Raw genomic sequence first — 10099 nt, 5'->3', positions numbered from 1 at the left:
GGCCTCTTTCAGCTTTTAGAAGCACACTGGCGTAATATCCACGGTCCCCCCCCAGTGACTAAAAATTATTTAGGTCATTTGAAATTATCCCCAGTAGTCTTTTTAGAATGCAAAGATGGTATAGTTTGCTCTTGGCTACTGAAGGTCATTTAGATCTATGGCCCATTAGCATAGCACGTTGCACTTATGAAAGGAGAGCACTACACTGCCTGGCTTTGCTGGGTCCACTGTAGGATCCCCGAGTGAATACAAACATTACAAATGCTGGAGTTATAGGCCTTGTTACCATTTCCGTACACGCAGGTATCCATTAATGCACTGGGATCCCAGAAGCACACAATGAATAGTGGTATTACCACAGGGATTATCTCATTGTTCCTTTTTGAGGACACAGTGATGTGGGCACCAATAAAAAAACACACATCCTTAAACCCTACATTGTGTACAGTTTACAACAGGGACACACAGGATTTACATTTGACTTTATCAAATAATGTTTCTTGAATCAGCCACACTATTTACAATGTTCACATACTGAATGGCAACAGCACCACCAACAGTATAATATACTGTATATACAATAAAAGAAATGGCTGTCAAAAAAAGAGAAGAAGAAGAAGAAGAGAGATTCAACACATACAACAAATATTTCAAACACAGACATAGTTTGGACACTAAAACTGCTCCTGTCAAATTATAGAAACAATTATGGAACCTCAGAAAAGAGAACTGCCTGTCTGGACTTCTTCTCTGGACATGACAAGCCATTTCTTGTCCCTGGATACTGGGATTTGAGTGGTCCCCATGGCTGTCTTTATGCTTTTTTTTCTTTAGCTAGCAGGTGACCTTCAACCTTCAGGTGATTTTTGTGGTGCTATACTTGTGTTACTAGGCTGATCGGTATGCAGTCCTAGGTCTGATACATATTACCTCTGTGAGCACATAACTGAAGTAAAAACTGTCAGGCCTGTTTTTTTATATATATATATATATATATATATATATATATATATATATATATATATTTACTGTCAATATTACAGGTGGGAGATTGAGCCAGACAAAGAATGCACACACACACAAAAACCCAATTAGTGTAAACCTACCCACTTGTATTTTAGTTTTTTGGCTTGAAAAAACTGAGAAAAAATAATAATGCTCAGCTGTAAGTGTCACTTACAACGCACTACAGATATCAGTTGTATGAATATGGCAAGCTGTCATCAGAATATGTGTTTATAGATAATATAGCTTACATGATATTATTTATTAGGTGATATGTCCGCTATTATGTCAATCATTTGTACATAGATAGATACGTTATTGGTCCCTGGGGTGAAATTTGTCAGTTATTTAATGAAAAATCTGAGAGTTATGTACTTTAGTTGAGACAAATTAGTACACATACTTTACTTTTCCTTACCCACAGCAGTGGTTATGTCTTTATTTGAACACAGGGAGCCAAGATTCTGTGAGGATTAAAAAAAAAAGTCTGGTGCAGTTGTACAATGTCCAAATTTGGAAGGAAGCAGGCCTCTCATATTTGGATATGCAAGAGTGAGTCCAAGATGTTTCCTGAAATCAAGGGAGAATTTTTAATATTATATGTGTTAGAACATCATATCATATCAGGAGGAAGAGTAGTGAGATGTCTGAGATTCAATAATGTAATACTGCCCAGCCTGTAATTTAGCTGGACAGATGTACTGCCACTTAAAAAGAGGATCTACAAGCAGGCTTGCAGGATAACAAAGGTTTATATCAGGAAATGGTTCAAATGGGTAAACACAGGGAGGAAATCCAGAGTGGGAGTCTGGGAGAAAAGCACGGTAAGTACAAGGCAAAAACCCACAAAGAATAGATACTACCACAAGAGGAAGAAGTGGCGACGAGTGAGAACAGGGCGGGTCCTTTCAGGAGGTTGAAGCAAGGCGTCTGGACATGTAGAGTTTTCTTGAAGATGTTTCGCTGCTCCTACAAGCAGCTTCATCAGTTCTGACTGTTTGGTGGGGAAACATGGTTTATATGTGGTGGAGGACCTCACTCAAAATGTCTCCATACTTATCTGTGTTGGTCTGACTGACTGTGTCTGGTGGCTGGCTAACAACTATGAGACTACAGGGGGGCTGTGGTGGTGGGACAGGTGGACAGTTCATTGTTCTTGCTGTGAACATGTGACTTGGAGTGAAACTTTCTGGGAATAGATGGAAGCTGCATTGTATGTGGTAGAAAGATGATGTCTGAGACCACCACCTCTGTTAAGGGAAGGTTTTTCCAGCTTAACATAGACGGCTTCTCTTTCAAATCATCTGTCCTCTCTGTCTTAGATGTGAACAACACTGTTGTCCTTAAGAGTGTCCTTTCTTTTTGAGGTAAGGATGAACAGCTGAGTCTCTCCTGTGCTGAGCCATTTTTTTGTGGAGTGTTTTTTTAGTTTCTCCAATGTACAGTTTAGAGCACTCCTCACTGCACTGGACTACATTTATCACATTGCTGTGTTTGTCCCTGGGAGTTTTGTCCTTCAGGTGGACCAGTTTCTCTCTTTGTGTCCAGTTGCCTTGCTTCAACCTTCTGAATGAAAATGATCTGGATGTCTGAGAATTCATCGACAAGGATGAGTCCTTAAATGCAGGGACATGAGACAGGTGATGCAGATGCTGCAGGTGGAACCACTCATCCCATAATTAGCCCATCCTGCAGCTGCCACTGTCCCTGGCGCGCCTGTAAGAAAAAACAAAACACAAACCACAGCCCCAGCGGGCCGAATCCTAACATGTACAGTGAAAAAGAGCCATCAGTCATCTCCTGAAAACTGCCTTGATTACAAAGAGAAGTAAGATGGAAGAAAAAATCTGATATTGTTTGTCTGGCTGTCTTTGCCACACACGTTTGTGCAGTGTCATTCTCAGACATCACAATGATTCTGCTGAGTTTTGTGTTTCTAAAGTAGACAGTTCAAGTCATGCAAATAATACACAAATTAGTAAAAAAGTAAAAAAATACTCATTATAACCCAGCATACAGGGATAACAGATGGTGTATAGGAAACAGATTGTAAAGTCTGAGCACCAGGATGTTTGGGCGTCAACCAGAAGGCAACACAAACAACAGAGATATCGGGTCTGTCAGGGGGATTGAGAAGTCGGTGTCCTGAGGAGGACAGTTCTACAAAACTTGGCACAAAAACTTGATTCCTGAACAATACAGACTTAGTCCATTAGTTTTCCTCCCGTTCCCTCCTATGATTATGTGAGGTGCTCCTGTTACAGTCCAAATATACAGAAATGTATGCTACTCCTTTGATTCCTGTATTTTCTCCACTGCCCTGCAGGTAACTCATCACCATCATCAGTCTACATTACCTGCAGAATTCCACAGGGTGCAATTTTAGGTCCTGTCTTATTATAAGAGGAGGATTACATAAAAAAGGCAGGGAAGACACAGACAGATAAAATTAACTTGAGCAACGCAAGGACTACAGCTTCAACATGACTGCTTCTTCATCAAAGTCATGTAATGTAATAGCCTTTACGGGCACTATGCTTAAAAATCCTCCCGAGGCCATAATATGGTCTTTAGCTTTGACAAGATGGAGAGGGCAATGCACTTGTGTTTCTTAGAGCTGAAAATGATTATATATTGAAGAGGAAACCCCTACGGTCTGCCTAAAGTCTCTTATACTTACAATTCACAAAGAATGCAGCTATTAGCAGTTTAAAATGCTCCATTTACAACTACAACATATCCCATTTCCTAAAAAATAGTTATAATACATCCACATGTCTGTAACAGATCTTTTCTCAGATTTTCTTGATCCCAGTTTGCTCATCCTTCATTGTTAACCAGTGTTTTCTGTGTCTCTTTGCTCTCCACTTTTCTTTTGTGTGTGTGTGTTTTTTTGTCTCCAGTGGGTTTGCCAGAAAAAACACATCTTTGATATGTGACTTGTTATCCAGTGACCATAGTGCCTAACATAGATATAGACTTCATGTCATGACCTGATAAGAATTTCCATACAGATTAGTAGAACTGAGGCAATAGAATTTGTCATAGTGCTATGGTATAATTTGTTTGTGTATGTAACACATTTTTTTGTAGTAGTCATGTACAAGTGCTATTTTTAATTTAACGAATGAAGATAAATCATGTAAAAAATGTTTAGATACGTGTTGAATTTAGGTATCTCTGCCTTGTTTTCCTCCATTTCTGCTTTAGCCAGCTAATCAGGGGCACCACTATCAAAAGGAAATGAACCCCCTCGCACAGTCAAACCCTAGGTAAGCAGAATGACACACACACACACACACACACATAACACATATACTACAGGGCAATTGTATCTGTTCAATTGTTGTATTTATACATGAGAAAATGTGTAAAAGGGAGCCTCGCTATCTCCAGATAACTTGGGCTGGGGCTGTTAACAGCCTTGGTGGGTAGTAGAAGATAATAGCTGAGAAAATTGAAACCCCCACTGCTGTGCCATGCATTAACAGACAAAAAGACCACGAGGCCTGTGATTGTATTTGGGCTGCATTCACATGAAGCTCACCTTGAAATTCATAATCAGATGGCTACCAGTGACTGCCATATTTATGCTAAATGTCAGCTGTCAGATAGATATGCAGGGCTTGGGCTCTCTCGCTCACATGAGTACACATCAACAGAATCAGCTGCTTTTTTTCATACCTGCTGGTGTAATTTTCACAAAAATAGAATATTTTTCTAGAAAAGCTTGTATAATGGTGTTGGATTTTTAGACTTTTAATGACAAAACATGGGTTAGACTACAACATATTACAGAAGTGAGTAAGATATTAAAGCACCACCAACAATGCTGTGTTACCTTGTTGCATGTATCTTAGTAAACAAATGTGACATCCACATAATAGCGCTCGGACCATTAAAGCCAGGCTTTAATCTAGCATAAAGACTCAGGATGCTACTTTTTTCTGTAAGTAAATAAAGCTGCGCCTGAACAGTACAATAGACCATTTTATTTTCTTTGTTGCATGTTTGCAGCAATTTAGTAAGATATATAAGTAAATTGGCCGGTCTCCTGATTTGTTTGTTAGTGCATTGTACTCTGCAAGCTAGCTTCATTGCTGTTTGTATAATCCTCATTCAAATCTGTTTTGTTTTTGTTTGTTTTTCTCACAATGTCTCTGAATTGCAAAAAAGCTTGGTGATAAGGCTTGGTGCAAATAATTCTTCAATAGGCTCAATGTCCCTGAAATACTGCTAAAATACAATTAATATAATCATTAATAATACAATCGAGCATTTTGTGCAGTATCACTGAGTGAATTTCAGCCATTGCCTATAGCAGTTTCCAAGTACTGTAGTATACCATTGTGAATGATGTATGAGTGGATCCAGCTGGATGATTCTGCTAATGCAGAGCGATCTGTATGTACAGAACAATGTGATGTGTTACAACAGAAGACAAAAGGATTGCATCACAGTTCCGCTACTCAAATTATGCAACCTCCTCCTTGCTCTAACACTTTTTATTTATTGATGAAAAGCAAGGTTGCCTACTGTGAACATATGTAGACACTCATGCATTTAAATATTGGCCCATGTGTTATTGTTTTAAAATGATCAATAGAAGAGACAAGCAGGGTAGACGTTTGCTTTTTGTTGCACTTGACAGCTAACATGTCTTCTGGCTGTTTAAACGTTCAGCCGTTTGATTGAATGTCCACTGAAATGAATATTACTTTTTGCCAAAGACCTGAAACACGCTACTTAACATGTGCCACGCTGCTCTACACCATCCACAGCTGTACTACTGAAATTAGACTTCGAAGAAAGCCTTGATTTACATATTGAACAGCAGCTGCGCAGGATTTGTAGTTGTTTTCTTCTAGGCATTGCTTTCTGAGACACCCTAACAGAGAATTCTATCACGGTGTGCTTTTTTTTTCTTTTTTTTTTTAGAGCACACTGGCACCACTGCCAGACTTTTCTTGCTGTCGGGAGCTACGGCTTTCTTGACAGTTAAAACGCTCCTGTTGCAGCACTTAATGTTGCCAGGGCTTTTCTAGTATTTTAGTATGTTTTCTTGCGTGTGATAATTGTGTGTGCCTTCAGCTGGCAAACCAGACGTGAAACCGCAAATAAGGTTGTCAGGAAGTGTATTGTTTTATTGTGAACATTAGCGTTACCAGGGGTGTCAGACAAAGAGTTTCCTTGATATTGTTTCATTGGGAGGCGTTCAAAAAGCGTATATTTCAATACACTTAACTGCTGTGTAAAAGCAGCACAGTTGTGCAAATTAAATCAAGCTCATTTTATCCTCTTTATCATAGGTCTATATTTGGATTATAATGATGTGGAAAATCTAAGAATTTAATCACAGTTGCTGAGTCCCACTTAACAATTTGAAGTCCAATTTACAGTTTGGTAGCAGAGGCCTTTGTCCTTGAAAATTGCTTTCATTAACTTTTGTACAATGCTTCTGCCTATCACGCAGTCAGAAGGCTGTTGGAGTGAGTTAAATGCTTTTGTTAAAGAGAAAAATCAGAGCCTCAATAGACATAATGCTCTTTATCAATTTAAAGGCACGAGGTTAGGGAAATGAAATGAACTCTCGCTTAAAGGCACAGAAAAGATCAGAGAGAAAGGAATCGGCCTGTTTGTAGGTTTAATGTAATTATACCACTTACATAGATATATTCTCCCACTCCTAGACTTAAAGCGGTGCCTTTACCCAGACTATTGAATATTTCTATAAAAAATGTTTTTTAGCACACTATGGTGAGCTAAAATCAGTGACAGGCATATAATGGAAGGCCTTAATGGAGTTTATTTGGCAAAAACATTCAGTTAGAGATGAGGATAGACTGATATCACACATCCTTCAGGGACACCAGGATGAGGATTTGGTGCACAATGGTCAAAGGTCCTGATCACTTCATAAAACACTTTATTACCCATAATTTAAGTCATGAACACGATATCATAAGAACAATTTTAGGAGAATTTGCGTTTTAGCCCATCCTCCTGAGGAAAATGTTATATGATTGATTTTTTTTTATTTTTATTTTATTCCTTGAAAATGGACGATGTGTACGTATTTCTCTGACTTCATGTCTACGTTTATGGGGAGATCCAGGACAATTTCAGCTAAAAATGGCGACCATGCAATAGTGGCTCTAAATGTGTTTAATATCATGGATTTGTGTTTTCAAGATGATCTTTACCTAACCCCTTACCCCCCATAATACATAGCAAAATACACAAAAATCAACACTAAGTAAAAACACATCACTCGTAACCATGTGTTGTATCTGACCAATGTATTATCGACCAAATGTGGACGTGCTTACACCTTCACTTGGACTTATGGATGACCTGATTCAAATTTAGGGACTTACTGTGTCTGTATGTGTGTATGATCAATGACCTGCCCTGATTTACCTGAGGGTTAAAAAAGCATTTTACAGTCCTTCGCATCACACACACACCGATATGAATGTGTGTGAGAGACACATTGACACATAGGGTTAAATAAACCATTCATCACAGTCATTTCATTTATCTGTTATGTTTTTTACCACTGCCACACCACATAAGAAGACTAACTCACAAATCCTGTCATGCTAAATATGTATTGACATGTGTTAATATTGAAATGAGGAAACTAACCATGCATTAAGCAAGTTTTGGGGAATTATAATTATATTATATATATATATATATTTAATATTTGATTAGAATTTCATGGACGGATCTCAACAGATTTTTTTCAGGAGTTGTTGCTGCAGAGAGGAACTATATACCCACTGTAAAGCTTTTTCCTACTCAGTGGAGGTTTGTTGCCAGAAAAACTATTATCTGTCATTGCTGGGCTTAATGGGGGGACAGACTAAGCAGAGACGAATGTTTGAACCGCCTGCTGTCAGCAGAGGACTCTAATGTACTTCCTCATTAAATATACTATGATGTGCTGTTATGACATGTTTTGTCCAGAGGCAAATGATGTTAATGGATAATTGCACATCTGATGTATAGCCAAAAATGATTATGAATGCTGTTTAACTAATGAATGTTGCATTGCTTCTGTGTAATAATTCATGGCATATATAAATATATATATTACGTTCTCTCTGGCAGTAATCTGTCACACTAAAGGAGCAGGGTTTTCATTTACTGGAAGATGATGGATGTTTATTTGTAACCTGCGTAACATCACAGACAGGAAGAATAAACTCATTCAAAGAGAAATGAAGTGTCGCAGAAGCAGGCAAGGTTGAGACCCCTACCCTGGGCCAGAATGCGGACACTTGCATGTCGCAGCTGAGCCAGAATCTAATAAGTGATCCTTCAGGTAAACCTGGGAGGCTGACGGGGGCTAAGTGTATGGAGAAGTGGCTCAAGGACAATGGAAATGGGCTTCTGAGAGCACATGATGATGGGACTTCATTGTTAAAATGTCATATGGTAGGATGGTGCGTGTAATGGCATGTGTTGTCATGACTGTCTGCCTTTATGGTCTTTTCCCTAGGGAGTGGATGGACGTGCTCAGCCCTCCTATTATGCCTCCCAGCCAGCAGAAAAGGTCAGGCAACGCACAGAACAATCGGGATGGTCTCGTCAGAGGTACAGTAACCTTCATTTTAGTCCTTTTGCCCCCACGCTGCCTTTAATGTCCTTGAAAGTGACGAAGACTGCAAACAACCCGCTTCTCTAACATTAACACTAATTGCACAAAAGCATACAGCTAATGGGAACATCTAGTGCAGTCAGATTCTAACAGAAATGTTACATTTCCACTAAAGGTGTTGTGGAGGAAAAGCATGTGAAACTGTATCTAATTAAGGGTGAAGCACCCATGAGAGAGGAGCTCTCTGTCCTCCACATAACACCATAGGTCAGAGGAGACAGGCTCATTACAGGTCTGTATCCCCCAGACACATTGACAAGGTTAATTGATGAAACCTTTCCACGTTTACAACACCATTTTTAAACCTCTTTCACAATGTGTCTCATAATTAGTTTTCATTATTGTTGCCCAAGTTCTGATAAGATAAAACGTTCATCCCGGAGCATTCCATAACCTTTTTTAGCATTTAACTACCTGTCAATTTAACAGCTAAATTCCTGCGCTTTATAAAAAGTGGGGATTACTGGGAATCTCTTTACAGCTTCATAATTTGGTACTGAGTCTGGGGTGTCTTAGGTCTTGATTGATGAAGGGAAAAAATGGCAGTGGCAGAAAACTTTTAAATCCACCTGAGCCTGAAGGTCACCGCACCACCCAACGCTGCTCATTTTATTCTAGTAACAGCTGACAGAGTAGGCTCTTATTCATATCTGACACGGATTTAAAAAAAAATATGGAATCTTACATATTTTATCTGTGAAGACTTGATTAATAGGATTGTTGTACTGCTGTAATGTGTTTGCGATGTGACTTTCTGCTTTTATTTCAGAAGGGAGTGACTTTGTGTATGAGGAAGAGAACGAGGAGTATTTGAATCTGCTCTATGATCCCTGCCTGAACTGCTATTTTGATCCACAGACTGGGAAGTACTATGAACTGGCTTGAAGAATAACATGACAAATAAATATATAAAATGACATTAACAGCAACTGAATGGCTTTAGATTTTTTTTAAAGCTGAGTTTTTTTGATTAGTTAATAATTAATTCTACATTCAGAAAAATAACAAATGCTTTTTTGTTGTCAGTTTTGTTTTTGGAAAGTTAAAGATTGCGTTGTGTCACCATATGTACAGCCGTGTCACAGTAGTTGCTTAGTTTGGCTCATTCAGTTGCACATCTGATGGTAGAAAGAGTCTTTTCAGGACTCTTGGCTGGCAAGTTCATATGTAAGCCATCTGAAAGAACATCCTGCAGCTCCTTTTTAATGGCACTCTCCAGTATTTAAATGTCACAGGCATTACTGTCACAATAAAACTCATGTTTTGGGGGGAAGGAAATTAGTAAAAAATGTGTGTATGTATGTGTGTATAATCTAAATGTAAAATGTGATTGGATCCAGATTCTTGGGTTTGCTACAATGTTAAATATTCAATTATTAAAATATATTTTGACATTGTTTTTATGTGAGTTGTCAAGTTATAGAGAGA

General features: G+C 38.6%; 1 protein-coding gene across 1 annotated transcript; it reads left to right on the top strand.

The window, feature by feature from the left end:
• The first annotated feature begins 4037 nt into the window (after positions 1-4037).
• On the top strand, positions 4038-9569 carry LOC114436491 (uncharacterized protein C3orf67 homolog). Its single transcript, XM_028406767.1, has 4 exons — positions 4038-4060; positions 4216-4277; positions 8513-8607; positions 9441-9569. Exons 1-4 carry the CDS (start codon positions 4058-4060, stop codon positions 9554-9556), a joined length of 276 nt encoding a protein of 91 aa, XP_028262568.1. The 5' UTR covers positions 4038-4057; the 3' UTR covers positions 9557-9569.
• The last annotated feature ends 530 nt before the right edge of the window (positions 9570-10099 follow it).

Source organism: Parambassis ranga, chromosome 5, assembly GCF_900634625.1.
Source record: "Parambassis ranga chromosome 5, fParRan2.1, whole genome shotgun sequence".
Taxonomy (NCBI): Eukaryota; Metazoa; Chordata; class Actinopteri; family Ambassidae; genus Parambassis; species Parambassis ranga.
Note: the sequence above shows the minus strand (reverse complement) of the source record. Positions and strands in the feature narration are given on the sequence as shown.